The following is a 21,226-nucleotide window of genomic DNA, read 5'->3' as shown; positions in this document are numbered from 1 at the left end:
CTGTGCCAGGGCTATTAATCTCCCACATTCCTATTTGCAAAATCTCTCCCCACGTGGTAAAAGACTGTTGTTTGCTTTGTAACCTGCAACCAGTGCACAGTGAACGTGGTGGTGTTCTGTGCTGGACTGCATTTTGCATCTGCAGCAGGGCAGAATTCTCAGCCCCAAAAGCAATCTCTCTGGGTCTGGGTTTCGAGAGCAGAGGAGTCTTTATTTCTGGTTTAGACATGATTAGGGAAACAGTTGAATCAGAACAAATTGATGCTGGTTGGGGCCAATAAAATAGAATACCATCTCCCCTTCCTTTGTCCCTATAGCTGTTATCCTATAAACATACAAGATTTGGCTTTCTTGGCAAAAATGCCATTCCCACATAAACACCAACTTTTTGCCACCAATGTAAATTTGTGGACTCTAAGGCAGCTGCTCTAACAGGAAGACTTAACTGAGTTCATTTTTTTTTTTTTTTTTGTGGTTGCTTAGTGAGCTGTCACTGAAAAAGATACAGACATGGAAGTAGATTTCTTTTGTCACCTGGAATTGCACAGTTATCCAGTGTGACTGCCGACATTGCCGTATAAAAGCAAGCTCCCTGCCCAGTGGCTCCCCACAGTTTGCTTCTGCTCCTGCACTCTTTACTATACAGACTGGATTTCCAAGTGCTGCCAGTCTTTTCTCTGCAAGGGCAGAAAGCTGAAGGTGTTCATACTGCCAGAGGACTGAAGGCACAAAACCAGCCACCTACATAGGTCAAGCCCCAGCCTTGGACACCTGCCAAGCTCCTTTCTTCAAGGATGGAAATAGAGCTTCCTAACTGATGCCCCCACCTCCTGTGTCTCCCTAAGATCTGGTCACTGTCCTCTGGAGACCTTGCTTGTCCTCCTTAGAGGACAAGGGTGACACTCTTCACTGGAACATTCGAGCCGTGCACAAGCTGGCCCCACTCTCCCAGCCCACGTCATTTCACCCACCCATGCTCTACACCCACTTCGCCTCCGGGGGGCGCTGGGAAAGGCGCTGGGGCCAACTGGGTTGTCACAATGTCTAGAGTGGTCCAGGGCCCTCGGGAGGTAGGTCTAATGATGCCAAACGTCCTTGGCACATGGGACAGTCAGGAACAACATGCAAAATGCAAAGTGGAGAAAAACTGTGGGTGGTTCCTGCCAAACTCAGGTACGCTCTTCTGTCCTCCCTGTTACATCCATATACCTAAAAATCATTCATCTACTAAGTTCAACAAGCATCTGATGAGTACCTAGTCCATGTGACCCCTCAAAGTTCTAATCCCAATTAGAGTGTGGAGACACTGGGAGCTCCTGCCCTCATGGAGCTTAGAACCTAGAGAAGGAGCAGAATGTTAAATAAACACGCGTGCCACGCACACAAATACATGTGCAATTAAAAATTGCATTAAGTGTTATGATGGAAAAAGAGTATTATGAACAAGACTGTCTGGGAGGAGAGGGAATCCAATTTAGATGACGGGGGAGAAGGTCTCTCTGAGAAAGTGACCTTGAGGCTGAGACCCGAAGGAGGAGGAGGAGTCATTCAGGCAGGGAGGTGGGTTGCTTTCCAGACTGAAGTTGTGGGGTGCTCGAAGAATCTGAGGCGGGAAAGAGCTTGGAGAATTAGAGAAACTGACAGTATGGACCACATGGCCAAGTGTGGGGAGTGAGGAGAGAGAATGTCGCATGGATGAGGCTGCCCAGGTAAGCAGGGGCCCAACCAGGCCAGACCATGGGGAAGACTTAGTACTTTATCTTAAGTGCAATGGAAAACCATAGGGAATTTTAACGAGGGAGCATCCTGATCCATAATCCTCAGGATATTTAATTCACGACTTATGAGAAAAACAGAGTTGAAGAACTGAAGTTATGAGCAGTTCCCCCAAAATTCTTGTATTTCTTATTGACTCACTAAATATAGAGACTACCAATGTTATTTCATACACCTTTATTTAGTAATAATGAGTACTGTAAAAATCATCTTCATTTATCATGGATGATTAGAAACTTTAGAATGAGCCCCCCATGACCACCCCCAAAATGTTTCATTGACACGTGCATCAAGTTATTTTACATTTTGCAGATAATAAATATTCTTTTATAAAATATATAAAATACAATATTTTATATAAATGTAAAAAAATTTCTTTTTAAAATTTTGGTCAACAACAACGACAGCGATAATAGCTATCTTGAATTAAATGTCTCCTGGTTGCTGTCTCTGCATTGTGGATACTGTTATCTCAGTTTTCCTGAGTTAACTGAGTCTCAGAGTTGTAAATGTCTTGCCTAAGGTTACAAAGCTAAGAGAGCCAAAGCAGGATTTGAACCCAAATATAACCATTAAGACACTCAGTCCATCCACTTTTACAAAGATGCTCCACGTCCTCTATCAAAATGTTCAATGTATTTCTGATTTCATGTTTTGGATTTATGGACTCACCCTTCTGGTTCCCAACAGAGTCTAGAGATAAATCTCAGCTCCTTCATGAAAGTTCTAACATAGTCATTTATTTTTTTCTTGTTCATGTCACACTGCAAAAACGTCTACACTGGCTCTGCTGCCCACTTTGCCTCCTTTTTCTCTTCCTAACCTCCAGCCCTCTCCTTTCCTACCACCAACATGAGTGATTTGCAAATACTTGAACCAAAATTTTTATGTTTGTGAAAATGAATTTTCCAGTGCAAGACCGAAGTGTTGGGAATTAAGTGGTTGGGGTCCCAAGGTACTCCATGCTCTCCCACCCGCACACCTGTAGTCGACGGGTTCCAGTAACATCAATCAGTCCGATAAATAGTCAGTAGAATCCCCAGAGTGCCCTCTCTTTCCTGACTCCCATCTGTCCTTTAAGCCCAACTCAAATACCATCTCTTCCAGGAAACACCCACTCTTCTCTAATTTCCTCCATCTCAGAATTCTCATAAAACCCAGAATCACTCCCCCAGGTGCTAAATTTGTCTGTGTGCTTTTGTACTGGGTGGAAGCTCCTTGAGGGCCGGTCTGTGGCAACTTGACCTTCGTTTTCCTCCATGGAACCTAGCACATGGCAGAGGCCCAGTGCATGTTTGTGGAATATGAATTAATAAATACTGAGAGAGTTGGTTCTTGGTTGCTTAACAACAGTTCGTTCACTTTGTAGGTTTCTAAACTAGCAACCAAGTAAGCAGAGAGGAAAACTAAGTCAGGCCTTCAACTTTGGCTAATTATTCGTAGATGTAGAAGAGATTTCAATAGGAAAAAGTATTGAAACCACTGATGGCAATTCTCCTAGCTTCAGTGAATCCACAGAGGGAGTCCACGGGCAGGACATGTCAGCTCTCCCAGTGCCCACTGAACTTCAAGGGCTGATTCCTCTGGCCTGTCATGAACAATGTCTGCCTGATGCCACCATGCTCCAGAAGGTGGCCAGAACCCGGTGGAGGTTGTGCTTCATTGTTAATGAATCTTCTGGAGTCTTGTCTGAGTGGAGAGAGATGTGGCAAATTCAGGCCCGAGCTTCCAAGAGAGGCCGATATTTGTCTCTGGAGGAAAGATTTATTTTGAAAACTGGCAAAGGATATGAAACGCCAGGCTCAATTCTAAGGCCTGCGCTTGAATGGCAGTTAGGCCTAGACCTAAAATATTTGGGGAAATCAAGACAATCTGGAAAACACGGCTTCTGAGTTTTAGTGGCAGCTAGAGTGGTATTGTCCAGGCCCACCTAATTGAGCTTCAGGAAGTCGGGCGTCGAATACTGGAAGCTGCTTGCTTTCTGGTGGCGATTAGAGCTGTCTGTGTAAGGTGTCTGAGAGCGCATGCGTACCCTTCTCACCCTTGGCAAACCTCAGTAAACATAAGCCTGGAGAAAAAGAAAAAGGAAAAAAGAAACTCCATCCACTCAGTGTTCTCCAACACTTCACTCTACTCCAAGGAATTCTGCTTCTCTTGATCCCCGCTGACTTTGCTGTCTGGCATTTTCCCTTTCCAGGATGAGGCTGTGTGTGCCAATGGGCTTTCCAGGGTCAGACCGGGGCCTGTGGCCTGAGCAATTCAACTCTGTTTTAGAAAGAGGCAGCCTTCTAAGATGGAGAAAGAGCGACAGTTAGGGGGACATCTCCTTGCAGTGGCGTGTGGCACACAGACATCTTAGGGTTCATAACCACACTGTCCCGGGCTCCAAGGAGTCATGCCAACAGAATCCACTCAGGGGCACAAGTTAGAATGGCATTGCCACAAAATCTGAGACACAGTGGTTTGTAATAGAAACCGTCTTGACCTTAACCCTAGCAGCAAAGCCACCAGAGCCAGCCAAACTGTTGTCACTTCCACAAGACTTTTAACTGAAGCCACCCTGACTTGGACATTACTGAGTACCTTTTTCAGCCTGAGATGATGTCAGAAGTTTATTGTATTTTCAGGGGCGTGGGAGATTCCTCTTATAACCGTGTCCTAGGAGAATAAAGTAGATTTAGTTTTTATTAGGCCCTTCACACAGCTTTGATAGGCGTTCACGTTTTATTTATTTTCATCTGACTGGATTTCAGTTGTGTTCCTGGCGCCCTAGAGATCTGGTGGGAAGCCTCCTCAAGGAGGGACGGGGGGAACTGGGTCCCTGACCCCACTTCCCTGGAAGAATTATAAGCTTAGTGGTTGAAGGGAGGGGTGACAGTCAAAATGTTGAGCAAGCAGAACCCCATGGGCACCGGCCGGTGAGAATGAATGCCAGCTGGAAATGGCCGGGAGGGCCGCACTGGGGCCTGCTCTGGACAGCAGCCCTGTGTGAGCGATTCTGTGAGTGATTCCGCGCGCCCTGAGGCCCTGCGTTCTCTCTGGGAGGGAGGCCCGATGCTGCTGCCACAGGGCCACACAGAGGGGCCTCAGCCTGGTCATCCAGGGTAAACACGAAGTGTCCTCAGGAAGGACGCATAGTCATTTAACACACCACAGGATAGATGCCAGGTCCACTCCTGACTCTGCATCCCGATCACCTGAGGAGAGATTACTAAATAGATAAATGCCCTGCCTCATCCTGACCTATTGAATGCAAATCCCGAAAGTGGGGCCCAGGATAAGCTCAGGGCCCTCTCTGCACAGCCAGGCTTGGGAGCCAGCGGTGCAGACAGTGAGTGCTCAAGGTTCAGTGCCCACTGTGGCCTCCAGGGCGGAAGACTGGAGAGGAAGTCACCCAGACCCCAGACGGAGCAGGAGGGACCAGACAAGGCCCAGCAGCTCCTCTGCTCAGGCAGGGAATCCACGAAGGACGGACTTCCACATACTCACGAGAAGTCATTTTGGGGTGCAGGGCAAGAGCTGGAGTCCAGATGTCGACCCGGCAGCTGGTGGCCCTCCCGCCTCCCCAGGAGTATCTTTCTCTGTGGCTTAGCAACCATTCTCTGAGCTACAGTGAGGGGAAATCGGAAGGAACTGGTGAGGAACATACATACTAATGTATTCCAAAAATGCAACTCTAAAAAACAAGTAAATGCCCCAAGAGATTGCCAAAGCAGGTACCTTGGCCGTGTGCAAACAGAAAATAATGAACACAGACTGTTTAGGCCCTTCCTGCTTTTTCCTGTCCTTCCACCCCTCCTTCCTCCTTTATCCTCATTCCCAATCCTACCCCATTTCTGACTGTGACCCCCAGACCTCAAGGCTCAGCACCATGAGGGAATCGTAAAATGGTGGATTCAAAGAGATGCGTCCAGGCAAGTGTTGAACAAACTTCATTAACTGATTTTCTGATTTGAGGGTAAACAGTGAATGTTACTTTTCTTTTTTTAACGTTAAGGATGACTGAGAAAAATACCCAGTCTAGAAACTGTAACTTTTATCCCATAAATATTCCCCTGGTTTCCCAAATTCAAGCAAGCTTACGATAGACATTTTCCTGGTGAGCTGGTGGTGGAATGCAGGCTCCGAAATAAAAGAACACAAGTCTGTAAACACAATAACACAACCATTGCTCACAGTGTTTCCTTGTGTGGAGATATTTCTGGCTCCTTCCTGAGAGAAACGATTAACTCATTTAGTGGATCATCAAGGAGGGTCTCGGCACTGCTATCCACTCATTATACGTGGAAGGGTTCTGGAAGGGTTCTGGAAGGCTCTGGAATGTGCTGAAAGAATTATTCTTGGTGAGGATTTTATTGAAGTTTCCAAGAGAGTATTCATTGTAGACAGATCAACTTGTCCTGGTTTGCCTAGGACTGTCCTGGTTTCAAATTGAAAGTCTTGCATCCCTGGAACCCCTCAGTCCCGGGCAAACTGGGACCGTTGGTCACCCTGTTTGATTGGCACAACCTCAGGTAGACACTGAGAACAGAAAGCTCCATGTTTTTCTCAGCTCCTTACTCTTTCTGACAGTCTCAGTCTCATGGTGACCTTCTTCTGATGCTTTTCCCATGTCAGGTTACACAAGGTCCCCTTGCCTCTCAGGGCCTTCTCTGTGTCACACCTTCCCCACCAATGGAGGTCCCCAGGGTCCCATTGCTGGGGGGCCTCGGTACCTGCCCCCCCCTTTGTTAGAGCCTCCTCTGTGACCTCCTCATGGTGGTTCCCCACTGCTACACACACTTGTCCACACACACACTCACACACACACACAGCTGTATCCCCACTGACAGTGATTCTCACCACACAGCTCCTCCTGCTTCCTCTGAGGTCAAAGGCCACCCCAGCGCTTGACCCCACCCTGCGCTTCGGACTCAGGGCACCCGCTCCTGGTCCTGGCTTGCTTGGGAGTCAGTACAGAGAAGCTGTAACCCTTCTTTCCTCACTAAAGAGGACCTCTTTTAAGTGCAGGGACTGTGCTCCTCATCTGTGCCCCCACCCAAAAGCCTAGCAGAGTACCTGGCCGATTCACAGCTCAGTGTGTGTCTGCTGAATTGAATAAAGAGGCTCTTACATCATTGCCTTCTCCCCTGTGCTGGCAGGGATGCCCCACCCTCGCCTGGGACTCCTCTCACCAACGACACTCTGTTCCTTCACTGCCTTCACAGAGTGGGTTCCCTCCCTCACCTGTTTATTAGTGGGGAACCACCCCTTCCAGGCAGGGCCCTCATCCAGGCCTTCCAACACATGCTGCAGAAGGACTAGACGTTTCCTGCAACCCCTGGGAATGGGCTGCCCACCCTGCGATGGGCTGGCTTTCTTAGTGACCTAAACTTAGGAGCACTCCCCTCCCTCGTCCACACAGACAAACACACGCGTGCACACACACACGTACACGCACACGCACCCTTCTACCCTGTCTCTCACCTTTGGCAAAATCTGGAGGATCTGGGCACCTCCTCAGGATGTCACTAGGTGGCACTATGTGGCAGTCCCTGGGCCTGGTAGGGTCAGGATGAGGTCAGGCTCCTCAACCGGTAGCTTGAGGATCGGCAGCCCGGGGCTTCCTGCTCTGGAGGCTGAAAGGTCTGTGACCCACATCTCCTCAGCGTGGGCTCCTGTGTACGCACTTGGGAAGATAACGTGGGTACAGAACACAGACACGGAAAGCCACTAGGAAGGGAACAGGCGAAAACCGTCAATGCACTATTCTGGTTAAGTCAGTGCACGTAACATGATCCACTCAATCACTTAGACAAGATGGTTAGCTTCCCACATAACCAGCCAGTTTATTATTACTTCTTAAAGTCGGTAAGAACAGTTGTTTGCCTGGAGCAGCTTGTCATTTTAATGAAACCGGTGGATTTCCCTATGATCAGACAGATCCCCAGTTACCTTCAGGGCCGAGATGTTCCCTGCTGTGTGTGTGTGTGTGGAATTTAGACTGGAATTTTTAATGAGGTAATCAGTCTTCGTCTCCCGTTCACCTGTCCCTTTGTCGTGGGGTACATATGTCCTGTGGGGTTCATAATGAGTGAAGTCATTAGTAACAAAATGTTCTACCTCGTGCCTCAGGAATCACTGCCGTGTAGACTGTGAGAGGGGAAGCAACACCTTCAATTAGCTGACAAAGCTATGTTGGGATGTGTTGTGATCCTCACCAGAGACAGATAAAGAACAAAAACGAGTACAACACGTTAGAAAGGCAGTAAGTTAATAAACACATTCCCATGGAAAAATACAAGCTACAGCTGGAGAAGGAGGGACGAGGGTTGATGGAAATGCAGGAAACGGAGAGTCAATGAAATCCTGCGAGGTGAAAAGCAGGAAGGCCAGGGAGCGATTTATGGGGTGAGGCTGGATGGGCGTGCAGTGCGATGTGACAGCTACATAAGCAAAGGCAAGTTCAGCCCTCGCACCACGACTGCCTCACCACCACTGCTGCACGTGGCTGGAGCACCTCGCCCTGCAGCCAGGGCATCTGGGGACCATCCCGCAGCCATTTATTGAACACCTATTGTGTGGCATGCACTTGGCACACAGTCCTGTTGTTCCTTCAAAAACTCTGCAGGGTCACATTCAGCAAGGAAACGAAGCTCAGAGAAGTTAAGCAGCTCACCCAGGATCACAGAGCTAGAAAGTGGCAAACTGGAAATCAATCCCACGCCAATGCAGTTCCAAAATCTCTTCTCTGTACTGTATAACTGGGTACCACTCAGTGAGTGAAGAGGCAAGGGACAGGGGACACCTCACTGTCACCCAGTGCTGGTAGGGGCACTGCAGTGACCTCTGGCTGTGGGGTAGTAGAAGATGCATAAGACTGGGAGACAGGTGATCTGCGTTCCAATCCCAGCCCTGCCTCTCAACAGCTGTGTGACTTTAAGAGTGTCACTTAACCTCTCTGTGCCTTAGTTCCTTCAGCTACAAAGTGGGGAGAATAATGTCATCCACACTAGGATGTGGTGAGCAGTAAGTGAGTGTCAGAGCAGGCTCTTGGTGAACCGTGTGGCACATGAAATACCTGGTACTCTTACGAGTCTTGTGAGCCAACCTGTAAATTGCTGGTATTTTAGCTGTTTTGCTTCCACTCATTCATCATGACCTCCTGCACTTGAAATATCTGTAATATTCAACCCCCCTCTGCAAGAAGATGATTGGAATATCAGGAATGAGTGGTTAGTCTGCAATGAAGGGCCAGGGCTGTGTCCAACTGGCTACAGCCTCCCCAGGATTCACAAAACCTTCTTTAAGCCTTTTGTCTCACAAGCAAGCTTCTGCAGTCTAGAAAATTTAGTTCTGAAGGGAAGAAGGGTGACAGGACTCATGGTTCTGGAACCCATCCCAAATGAGGACTGGTTGAAGGAAATGAAGATATACAAGGCCTGGATGAGAGGAACATGAGTGCCATCTTCAAATGTTTGGCCACATGGAGAGGAGGGGACTAATTTATTCTGAGTCTCTCCTGTGGGTGGAGCTAGAAGAGAGGAAGGACAGGGGTGGTACGTATGGTGGAAAGGGCACTGGGATGGTAGTGACTGGACCGCCTCCAGGCTTCAATGGCTTTGCTAGAAGAAAGAGCTCATTAGATTAGATGCTGTGTTTTCCAACAACAATTCTCTGACAGCTATCGGGTGCCCTGCAATTCACTTCAGTTCTTACGCCAACTACCCAGAGCTAGAGCAGCCCTCACACTGAAGGTGCTCAGTCCCACAAGACCGCCGCCACTTCAGACACCAGCCGCAAGTCCTTGGTCCCCAGGCTAGCCACACTTGGGTCCAACTTGGCTACAGATCTGAGGGTTCTCACAACCCCTCTTGAGGTTCAATAATTCACTGAAATGAATCACAGAACTCAGAAAGGAGCTATACTTATGATTAGCAATTTTATTAAAAAGGATACAACTCAGGAACAGCCAACTGGAAGAGATGCACAGAGCAAAGTGTAGAGGAGCAGAACCTCCATGCTCTCTTTGGGCGCACCACCCTCCTGGTGTTCGTTAATCCGGAAGCTCCCTGAGCCATGTTGTTTCAGGGTTTTCATAGGGGGTTTTACCGTGTAGGCATGGGTGATTAAATCATTGGCCACATGATTGGACTCAGTTTTAGAGGTCAGAGGATGAGGCTGAAAGTGCTAACCCTCTCATCATGTGGTTGGTTCCTCTGGTGACCAGCCCCCATTCTGTAGCTACCTAGTTCCCCCACCGCTATGAGTCATCTCATTAGCATAAACTTAGTGTTGAATAACAAAAATCACTCCTATCACTCAAGGAAATTCTGAGTTTTAGGAGCTCTGGGCCAGGAACCCGAGACAAAGGCCAAATATATTTTTATTATACCACGGGTGCTCTTCAACATCCCTCTGTCTCTAACATGCCATATTTAGTGGCTCTAAAACTGATTACATTCAACCCAATGTAAGAAAATACCTTCATAACTAGAGCTCTTCGGCAACTTAATGGGCTGCCTCCAAAGGTCTGAGCTACCTTGAGTAGGAAGTGATCCAGCTGAGGTTGGATGACCCCAGTTGAGAGTGCTGGGAAGAAAATCCCCATGTTGGGTGGTAGTTTGGACCAGATGCTCACTCATCATGATTGTCAGGACACAGTGGAATGTAATTGCCTTGCTTGCTTTCAGAATCGAGAGATGCTTCCATTTTGGATGAACAGCACTGGCAAGAGGGAAGGCTGGCAGCATGGATGGCATGGATATGACAATGAACTCATGGACATGAGGGGCGTCTTCCTGGCCTTTGGACCTGGTAGGCAAGAAATGACCAAATTCTCTTAGTCACCCATTCCCAAGGAAGCGTCTCCAGTAGGGGCTAATGGCGCTAGTAGAGGCTGGAGTGATTTCTTTATGGATCCTCTTTATGAGCAAAGCTGAGCAAACCCAGCTGGTCTCCATGAAACGTCTTTTGCTGGCTTGCTTTCAAATGCTTCTTTGGACTTGGCAAATGTGACCAAAAACTTTCCCTTGTAAATTTTAAATCTTGAGTGCAGTGAAGAAAATGTATTCCACATGCTGGTCATTCATTTTTTACTTAATTCATCAAAATGTTATTTCACAGCTATCTGATGTCCAGGAAAGCTTGTCAGACACCAGGTTGCTGACAGCTGTGAGTCTCAAGGTTCACGTGATCGCTTCACGGGGTCTGACTCTCCCATACTTCCTCCCTGTCTGGAGCACCCACCCCTGTGGGGGTCATTCAGGTTAGGGCCCAACCAGAAGCTAGGATATGCTCAGGGCAGGCCAGGAAATGACCTTGAGACTGACTTTGAGAATGAGCCAGAATGACTAGCGATGTCTTGGATGAGAGCAAATTCACTGACTTCCTTGACCAGATAAATTCCTAGGGCTGGAAGAAAGAGGAGATGGAGAAGGCCTCTTTGGTCATTTGCTGTAATTGATAGAGCACCGTAAATTCACATTTTGGAAAAGTTTGTCAAATACTCTGAAGATCATACTACTACTTGAACATCCAATTTTTAAAAGATAGGGTAAAGAGCATGCAACAGCCATCAGCTGTGAGTGGCCTGGCTCATGAGCTACTCCTCTTTCTTTCTGCTGTCCACCCTCCTTATAATAAGTTTACCCTGATCTCCATATTCAAATGCTTTTTTCTGGATGCTCATCAAAGTATTTCAGCCTGTGAAAGTCCAGGCTTTCCCTTCAAGTTGTAGCTTAGAGATCACCCCTAGAAGCCCTGCTCTTTTCCTCGATGTAACAAGACAAAGATATATGTCCACCCACCTCATTCCATCTGCCCTGGGTCACTCTACTTACCACAAAATAGGTGCTGAGAACTATGGGGTGTCAGATTCTGCATGCTCCATGGGTGCCTCTGGGAGCCTGAGTTTAGGGAACACATCAGTCCAAATACTTTCCCACGTGTGACCCAAGTTCCCACGCCCTGAAGTAAGCATCAGAACCAGTAGCAGCAAGCATTTATAGAGCACTAACTGGGTTCACAACATTGGCCTAAGAGAGTTTGGAGGATGCCAGAAGAGCGTGTTGCCATCAACCGATAATAGTTATCAGGTGCTCCCTGTTAGCCACGCCCCGGGTTAGATCTGCAGGGCTCAAAGATGAAACCAACCAGGGATGGAGCCTTGAGGTGTTTGTTGAGGTCAACTGCTGGATTAGGTTGGAGACGGTCCAGGGCCATGGCCTTTACAGGGGAGAACAGTAGACAGCAGGGCTTTCATTCAAAAGCATCGTCTCCTCCTTCCCCAGAAGAGAGAAATAAGATCATGAATGCAAAACAGTTGTCAGTTGAAGGAGTATGGAAGTTTATGAGCAAGAGTCTCGGGCATATTTGAAAGCAGAAGCGAATCTAGCCTCAAACCAACATTTTTAAACAAAGTACTCAAAGCTGCATTAGTTTAGAGTAAAATTCGGTGAGGAGATTTTGTCCGTTAACAAAGGCCTCCATCACATGCTCCTTTAAAACTAAAAGGCTAAGTCTTTTATAGACAGAAAGACGACCCCTGATGAAAATGGACTGGGCTAATTGCAAAAATTCCAGGCAGATACAGCCTTGAGAGTCTCCCGCAAACCATCACATTTCTGGCTCCAATTCTCATGAAAGATTGAACAGCTTTACACACTGACTGTTTACTCAGAAGGAAATTTAAGAGCGAGGCCTTTAATAGCTATCTAGCTGCACTTTGAGATAAAGGTGCGTCCTGCCTGATTAATTGTATGTACTTCTCGCTTGGGAAGGAAGCTGGGCATCGTCGCGGCTGTTCAGACACAGCTTTAGAAGTCAGTAAGTCTGGTCCAGCTAAGACAAAGGGAAATAATTCTGGAAGATAGCCTCCCTCTGGTTAATCCCAGTTTCTAATTTGAACAACCTAATCTTGCCCTGGAGAACGCCACATTCAAGATAAGACAGCAGGAGTGTGATTCATTGAGCTGCCTGCGAGCTAGCAAGCTTCACTGGGAAAGCAGCCCAAGGTGGCCAGGCACCGCGTGAACCTGAGAACCTTCTCTCTTTAGGAGAAATGGTTTTAATATCCAAAAGATTTAAGCCCATGGGAATAACTTGGATTCCCAATCCAGGTTCCAAATGCCATGTTGAGCTAGCAGAGGTTGGCTGGGTCCTCCCAAGTTGCATCAGGTATTGTTTTGCTATTCAGGAATTTTCTAGAAGCTCTCATTCCAGCCTGGATCATCTCTGCATTGGGCCCAGAGTCCCAGTCCTGCAGAATAGAAAGCGGTGAACCAGATGGAATGGGAAAGAAAACCCAATTCTCCTTCCTGCTTACGTGCACAGGATTGGATTTTGTACTTTCAACATAAAAAGCTCATCTTTTCTAGCATTTTTGTCAGTAGAGTTGATCTCAATTTTTCCTGCCAAGTGTTAAAGAAGTAGGTGTTTGAAAGACTGGGGAAGGATATCTTGGACTTACCATTGTCCACTACCCCACATACCCTCCCTCCCTCCCACACACGTGACAAAGACATGACCACCATGTGATGGGGCAGGATGATCCTCACATCCGGGTCCGTGGCATGTCACAGGAGGGAGAGGAGTTACCTCCATGTCGCTTAGACAACCTTTCCGTTGACTTCTCAGGCTGCAGCTGATTCTCCAAGGAAGTATAACCACCATCCTCATCTAATCGTAAAATTTGCCTTGATATTAAGAAGGACTGGCATTCCAGGGCAGCCCCTGCATTCTCCTCTCCAGGGAGGTTCTGGATTTTTTTTTAAACTAGTTATTACCCTGAGGGGGTGCTGACCCTTACCCTCCTTGCCCCAAAAGTAAAGTGAACCCTCCAACTAATTTACATGGTGAATATTTTCAATCCATAGTTTGCCCTTGCTGAGCATTTATTCTACATGTTTTTAAATAACAGCTACCATTTATTGGGTATGCCTGGAACTCTGGTACCATATCCATGCCCATTTCCTGAGGTTACCCAGCTAGTCAGTGGCTGCAGGCTGGTTGTAGAGCCCATGAGCCTCTTGTACTGAATTCAACTTTAATTCTCCAAAGCGAGCAAAACCCACCCCTTGGGAAGTTGCCCCAGATCTAACATACTCTGTGACAGAATTTTCCGTATATAACTTCCTCCTGGATTTATAATTTCAGGGTTAATACAAGAGCAGAATTTGGTGTGGGCACTTCTATGTTGCTGGTGGTGTGTGTTTGCTTTTTAAATAAAGTATATGTGATCATTTTAGCAAAGCAATTATAAAGATTATTTTCTAAGAGAGAAAACTTGGCTTTACAGCCCCCAAACTACCCATTTCCTATGACAGTCTTAGATGGACTAAAAGCACGTGCACAGGCCTGTATTGATAGATAACATCTCCTTCCTGAATTCAGCCTCATGCAGCTTTGGGTACTGTGTTGGAAACTCTGCTTTGGGGCCTAAAAGTGAAGCTGCTTACATATATTACTAAACTCTTACATTCACTCTTTAGACAGACAAGCCCTTTGCATTCAGCATCTTCTGCGCCCCCGTGGAGAAGGAGAAGGCGCATCTGGATTGAAATCCCTCCCTCAGCGCCCATACTCGCTGTGCTGTGAGCAGCCAGCCCACCCTTTATATCCTGTGTCCCCGCTGGAGTCTGGTGCAGCCTCTGTGGAGAAGCACAGTTCTCCTCTCCATCAGACGTCTCAGAACCTCCACCCGGCTCCCTAACTCCAAGACCAGTTCGCGTATTTTCCACACAGCTAACTTATTTTATCTGCCAGTGAAAGGCTCCCAGGGAATGTTCAGTTGATCTCCCAAACATATTTAGGAAACCATTGCTGTTAACTGTCAAATTAGCCAGCACCGAAGGAACCATACAGCTTCACACTCCATCAAGTCTGGGACCTCGATGTGGCAGGAAAATGGAGAAACATTCTTGAGTTGTGAGGTACCCTGGCTAACCAGTCTCTGCTAGATAGCTGTTCTGAAGATAAGCTATCTTTTAATTGGGTTTTGGGGACCACAGCTAGACAGTCAAACCTCCGTGACCATGCTTGTTCTCCAGTGCTCTGCAGAAATGAGCAGCACCAGGTGGCCCTTCTGCCCCTCCAGGGATGCTCTTTGTCACAAAGCAAGCACAGTTATGCACAAAAATAGTCTGTCTGCTGATTTGTCTTTCAAAGAAATTCATCTCTATAAGCCACAGAAAGCTACTCCCCTTCATAACCTGTAGCCTTCCAGATACTCTTCCACGTTCACAACCACTTGGCCACGCCCCATCGACAGAGCAATCTTCCAATCCCAAAGCTGCCTGGAGCCTGAGTGTAATTCTTCCATATCGTGACTCAGCCCCCCTCTGCCAGAGGAGCGACTGTGACAACTTGTTTGCCTGCCTTTCCCTTTCAGATTTCAAATCCAACTTCAGAGCTGCTCCAATCAGATCCGTGGACGTCTACAATGTCATGTGCAATGTGACAGGCATCACGCCCCTGCCCAACAACGGGTCCTGGTCCAGGGTGATGTGCATGCTGAGGGGCCAGGCCGGCTCGGCTCCGTCCGTCCTGCCGAGCGGCTGTGCGCTGGCCTTGGTCCTCCTCTTGCTGTTTGCATAGCTGCTCCTGCTGTTGTCCCAGAACATCGGGGATGTGTGCCGCCGTGGCGGAATGGTTTTCATTTGCGATATGAATAATAGCTTCATTAACACAATCAAGGCCATAAAAATTGTAAATATGTTATCTTGGATGATTCTATACATAAAAGTCCTATTTCTTAAAAAAAAAGAGAGACCCAAACTTTGTTTTTTCTGGAGGTAAGAAAAATTCTAGCTTTTCATTTGTTCAACTGTGTGTCATTTTCTCCTTTCTTTTCACGTAGTTACTCAGGTGACCTGTCCGAGCAGGGGCCTGCCCCTGCAGCAAACAGACTTTGAGCAGCTATTGCACAGTAGCCCTGGGCCCCTCTCTGTCCCGTCTTGCACAAAGCAGGCCCTTGTCTACACCCAGGAGCAACCGTCAGGGTCTATGGCCACAATCCTGTACTGCTCCTTCCATCCCAGAAAAAGGAGGTCCACATGAAAGCAATAGCTGCCCTCTGTTTCTGACCCAGCTCATGGAGTTTTTTCATTGTCTACAGAGTCCCAGAAGGGTGTATCTTAGCTTGGACCACCAATCAGTCAAAATCACTAAGGACTGGAGAACTCACAGGACAAGGTGAAAGACAGGAGTTCCCTCCCAAAGTCTCGAATGCACAAAAATTTCTCCCTTGCTTGAGGACCAGAAAAGCTTACAACAGATACAAGCTTCTCTGAGACTTATCACAGTGTATCACAGTATAAGCCTTGCACGTGGCAGGCCCTGCGTGTTGTGGATGGATGGATGGCTTGCGTGCCTGCCTGTCTATCTGTGTGGAGACTTCCTCAGAGACCGCCACTCTTTGGTCCCATACAGAGCAATACCTGACATATCGTTACAGACTGGGAGAGGGATGTCTTGCTAATGAGAGTGTAGACATACTTGCAGAAATCTCAGTTCATTGCTGGGAATGGTGATACATTAAGCATAAGTTTTATGCACCAGTGTCCTGGAGCAATGCTTATTTAACAATAACAGCCAAATGAATCCTTGAGACCCAAAATTCCAGGGAAAATGGTGAGAGGGAGGGGGACGGGGAATAGAGAGAACATGATGGAGCTGAATCCCAGTCACTAAACAACTAGTCATTTGATTAGGACACAGTTTGGTCAAAGCGCCACCTCAGAGACCTCTGTTCTTTAGAACCTCTGAGAAGAGCCATTGAGCCTGAGTTGAAATGTTTGTAGTTTAGTCATCTAAGTTTGCTGTAGGACATCTTGTAAAACAAGGGATAACTGGATTTTAAATGATGAGATGTATGGATATGGTATGTGTATATACCATATCACTGCATTGCATTAAAAATGAGTTTGCTCTCCATGAGGCACATCTGCAAATGAGAGTTTTTGTCAGGAAAAGACAGCACATCAGGTCTCCTCAGGACAATGAAGCCCTTATGCATTTACCTTGAACAATGAATATCAGCGCTCGTCCTGGCTCAAGAAGGCCGGGAGCAGTCTCTGTGCCTTCAGTCATGAGAGCAAAGGACCACTGCTTAAAAACATTGAATTTCTCTTCACAAAAGATGTCTCAGGATTTATGTAATGTGTTTTTAAAGTGCCAGCAAACCATCAAATCAATTGGGAAGAAGGCAAATCAGCCTTTGTTCTCTGGCTGAAAGCAAATTAGTGCCTTCAGAACACCGGCGGGGTCACTGAAACAGCCATCTATTGTTCAAAGGCTCCTTTCTCCTTGAAGGACAGGTTCTAATGAGTTCAGTGGAGCCCACCTTCCTCCCTTGTGAAGAAGGATCACTAAAAGATATCCAAGGGATTAAATTAAAGTGGGTCATCAAAATCAAGCAGGGTACAAACATACAAACATGTACACAGTCCTGCATCTGTCTTTCCTGTTCTGATCTACCATTTTTTCCCTCACATATCCTTAAAAAAATCTTCAAGTTACATAATAAAATTTCAGATATTTGTCTGACAAAGTATAGTTACTCAATAAATAATCTTGAATAGATGAACGAGAATAAGACACTTTTGGAATCATGAATATTAATAAATAACAAAGAAACTTCAGACATTGAATAGAGAAAAAAACTTTTTCCCTAAAATAATCCACATCAGATCTAATTTCGGTCACAGACGGTACAGTAGTCCCCCCTTATCCACGGATTCACTTTCTGTGGTTTTAGTTACCCACAGTCAACCAAGGTCCAAAAATATTAAATGGAAAATTCCAGAAATAAAAAATTCATAATGCATACATTTTAGTGGCTTAATTATTCGGCTAAAATTTTTTCTTTGATTTCTGTCTTAAAGTTACATTTTTTTCCCCAGGAAAATTCTACTTCCTCTAAATGTGTTTTGTTCCATTGGAGTAAAATCTGCTAGGAATATGTGTAGACACCTGTTCTCCTGGATTATTTTACTACTTTACTGCTAATTCCTGGAAGAAGATAATTGGATTGACCTGCAAATACTGAAGATAAATGAAAGGAATGATCCTTAAATTGGAGAGGAGATGAATGGCTACTTTCCCTGGCCATATGCCTAATCTCCAGAACTTAATTCAATTAGGTTCTGAAGCCTTAAGCATAAATTAGAACAGGCCCAGGGAATTCTTTCCAGTCTCAGAGAGTCCTGAATTATAAAGTCCCAACTCTCTTTACTTTTAAAGGGACCTTGGAAATCCACATCAGATCTGATTTCAGTCATAGGTAGTAGAGTAGTCCCCCCTTATCCACGTGGTTTCAGTTACCCACAGTCAACCATGGTCCCAAGATATTAAATGGAAAATTCCAGAAATAAACAATTCATAAGTTTTAAATTGTGCGCTGTTCTGAATAGTGTGATGAAAATTCCAGCCATCCTGCTCGGGATGTGAATCATCCCTTTGTCCAGTGGTTCCGCGCTGTATACCCTCCCCACCCGTTAGTCACTGAGTAGCCGTCTCAGTTATCAGATGACTGTCCCGGTATTGCAGTGCTTGTGTTCAAGTAACCCTTATTTTACTTAATAATGGCCCCAATGCACAAGAGTAGTGATGCTGGCGATTTAGATATGCCAAAGAGAAGCTGTAAAGTGCTTCCTTTAAGTGAAAAGGTGAATATTCTTGACTTAATAAGGAACAGAAAAAAAATCCTGTTTTGAGGTTGCTAAGACCTACGGTAAATTTTATTACGGTATATTGTTATAATTGTTCTGTTTTATTGTTAGTTGTTAATCTCTTACTGTGCCCAATTTATAAATTAAACTTTATCATAAGTATATATGTATGGGAAAAAACATAGTATATATAGGGTTCAATACTATCTGTGGTTTCAGACATCCACTGGGGATCTTGGACTGTATCCCCCACAGACAAGGGAGACTACTGAAATTTGCAAACTTTCTAAGATTATCAACATCATCTGGCGTGCTTCAAGAGATGCGCGTTCAGAGGATCTGGGGTGGGGCCTCAGACAACACTTAAGTCACACTGATCTAAGGTTAGGTTTGCTCTAAGGAGAGATGGGTTCTGATTTGACCTGGGAGACCTGTGTCTCCTGATAGCAATTTCATAATCTGCCAGTTTCTCCAGAGCCATTAGGGTGGCATGAGCTCCGATCCAAGCTGGGTCAAGCATCTAGCCCTCTTTAAACCAAAGCAGATCTGTAAGCTCCAGTGATGGAGAGAAGAATCCAAACAGGCCAACTTGGCTTCTCCACACCCCACTCCTTCTGGGTCTGAGGTTCTCAACAGTGCTATCAGGCAAACTCATTGTTCAAGACACACAGCTATTTTATGAATTTTCTAAGAAAGTATTTTGCCTTTCTGTAAATATCAAGAGACTTCCAAATGTGAATGTGTGTTTAATCTTTTTAAGTAATTTGTGATAGACCAAAGTCAGCTGTTGTAAATCACTTGCTAGAAGGAAGGGAGCTGGTAGCCTTGGCAGACTGGTTATAAAACATTTGAAACTTGGTCTCAGGTATATGCTATGAAAAATATACTCAAATGTTGCTTTGAAATCATAAAATAGCACCTAGTGCTATGCTCAAATGTTTAATAATGTCCCATCAATATGAGTTGAATGAAAAAAACAATAAATATCATTACGGAGTCTTGCTTACACTCAGATAGCCTCTCTTTATCTGTAGTTCCTCAAATTAAACAAACTTTTCACTGCTGTCCTTTCTTATCACTCGACTAATGATATAATTATATTCAATTTCATGGTATTCTCTCCCAGGCTTATAAATTTGACGGAAGGAAAAAAGGAAGGAACGAAGGAAGGAAGGAAGGAAAGAAGGCAGGACGGAAGGAAGGGGATTAGATTTTAAATATGCTAAGCATATTTGCTTTTAAAAAATATAACAGCTCTATGAGGACTTAATGCACATACCACACAACTCCTCAATTTAAAGTGTACTTACAGTTCAATGGCTTTAGTATATTCACAGAGTTGTGCAAGCATCACCACAATCCATTTTAGAACATTTTTATCACCCCAAAAAGAAACTCCATCCCCATTAGTACATGAGCAATCACTCCCGTTTCCTCCCTCCACCACCCCCCCGGCAACCACTAAACTACATTCTGTCTCTACAGAGTTGCCTATTCGGGGTATTTCATACAAGTGGAATAACATAATATGTTGTCTTTTGTGGCTGGCTTCTTCCACTCAGCATAATGTTTTCAAGGTTTTAGCATGAATCAGTACTTCATTCTTTTTATTTCCAAATAATATTCCCTTGTATGGATATACTACATTTTATTTATCCGTTTGTTAGTTGATGGACATTTGTTTTTTCCCACTTTTTGAATATTATGACTAATGCTACTCTGAACACTCATGTACCGGTTTTGGTGGACATATGTTTTCATTTCTCTTGGAAACACACCTGGAGTGGAATTGCTGGGTCATATGGTAATTCTGTTAAACCTTTGAGAAACTACCAGACTGTTTTCCAAAGTGGCTGTATCATTTTGCACTCCCACCAGCAGCATATGAGCGTTCCAGTTTCTCCACATCCTCGCTAACACATGTTATTATCTGTCCTTTTTTATTGTAGCCATTCTAGTGGATGTGATGTGATATCTCATTGTGGTTTTCATATGCATTTCTTTAATGACGAATGATGTTGAGCATCTTTTCATGTGCCTGTTGGCCATATGTCTGTCTTTGTGGAGACATGTCTGTTCAAATGCTCTGCCTATTTTTTAAATTGGATTTTTGTCTTATTATTATTGAGTTGTAAGAATTCTTTATATATTCTAGATACAAATCCCTTATCAGATATATGATTTGCGAGTACTTTTCTTTTTTCCATTCTAGGATTTTCTTTTCACTTTTTTTTTCCCATTCTGGAGTTTTCTTTTCACTTTCACTTTTTGGAACAAAAGTTTTTAATTTTGGGGCCAGCCCCATGGCATAGTGGTTAAGTTCGGCACTCTCAACTTTGGCGGCAAGGGTTCGTGGGGTTCAGATCCCAAGCGCAGACCTACACCACTCATCAGCCATGCTGTGGCAGCAACCCACATACAAAATAGAGGAAGACTGGCACAGATGTTAGCTCAGGGTGAATCGTCCTCAAGCAAAAACAGAGGAAGATTGACAACAGATGTTAACTCAGGGCAAATCTTCCTCAGCCAAAAAAAAATAAGTTTTTGAATTTGATGAAGTCCAATTTATCTATTTTTTCTTTTGTCAGTTGTGCTTTTTTGTTTCATATCTAAGAAGACTTTATCTAATCCAGATCGTGAAGATTTACTCCTCTAATTTCTTCTAGCAGTGTTATAGTTTTAGTTCTTACATTTAGGTCTATGATCCATTTTGAATTAATTTTTTGTGTATGGTATGAGAAAGTGATACAACTTAATTCTTTTGCATGTGGATATCCAGTTGTCCCAGAATTGTTTCTTGC

At 45.2% G+C, this 21,226-nt stretch overlaps 1 protein-coding gene across 1 annotated transcript in view; it reads left to right on the top strand.

Annotated features, from left to right (window-relative positions):
• Nucleotides 1-20,527, top strand: part of ENPP6 (ectonucleotide pyrophosphatase/phosphodiesterase 6) — a 105,390-nt gene extending 84,863 nt beyond the window's left edge. Inside the window, exons 7-8 of the mRNA XM_004428734.3 lie at nt 10,449-10,572; nt 15,146-20,527. Coding sequence (XP_004428791.2) covers nt 10,449-10,572; nt 15,146-15,351 — 330 coding nt within the window. The 3' untranslated portion in view covers nt 15,352-20,527. The remainder of the gene's footprint in view (nt 1-10,448; nt 10,573-15,145) is intronic.
• The last annotated feature ends 699 nt before the right edge of the window (nt 20,528-21,226 follow it).

Source organism: Ceratotherium simum, chromosome 28, assembly GCF_057802395.1.
Source record: "Ceratotherium simum simum isolate JZ-2026a chromosome 28, ASM5780239v1, whole genome shotgun sequence".
NCBI classification, from domain to species: domain Eukaryota; kingdom Metazoa; phylum Chordata; class Mammalia; order Perissodactyla; family Rhinocerotidae; genus Ceratotherium; species Ceratotherium simum.
The sequence above is the reverse complement of the archived record's forward strand: the minus strand, read 5'-3'. Positions and strand labels throughout refer to the sequence as shown.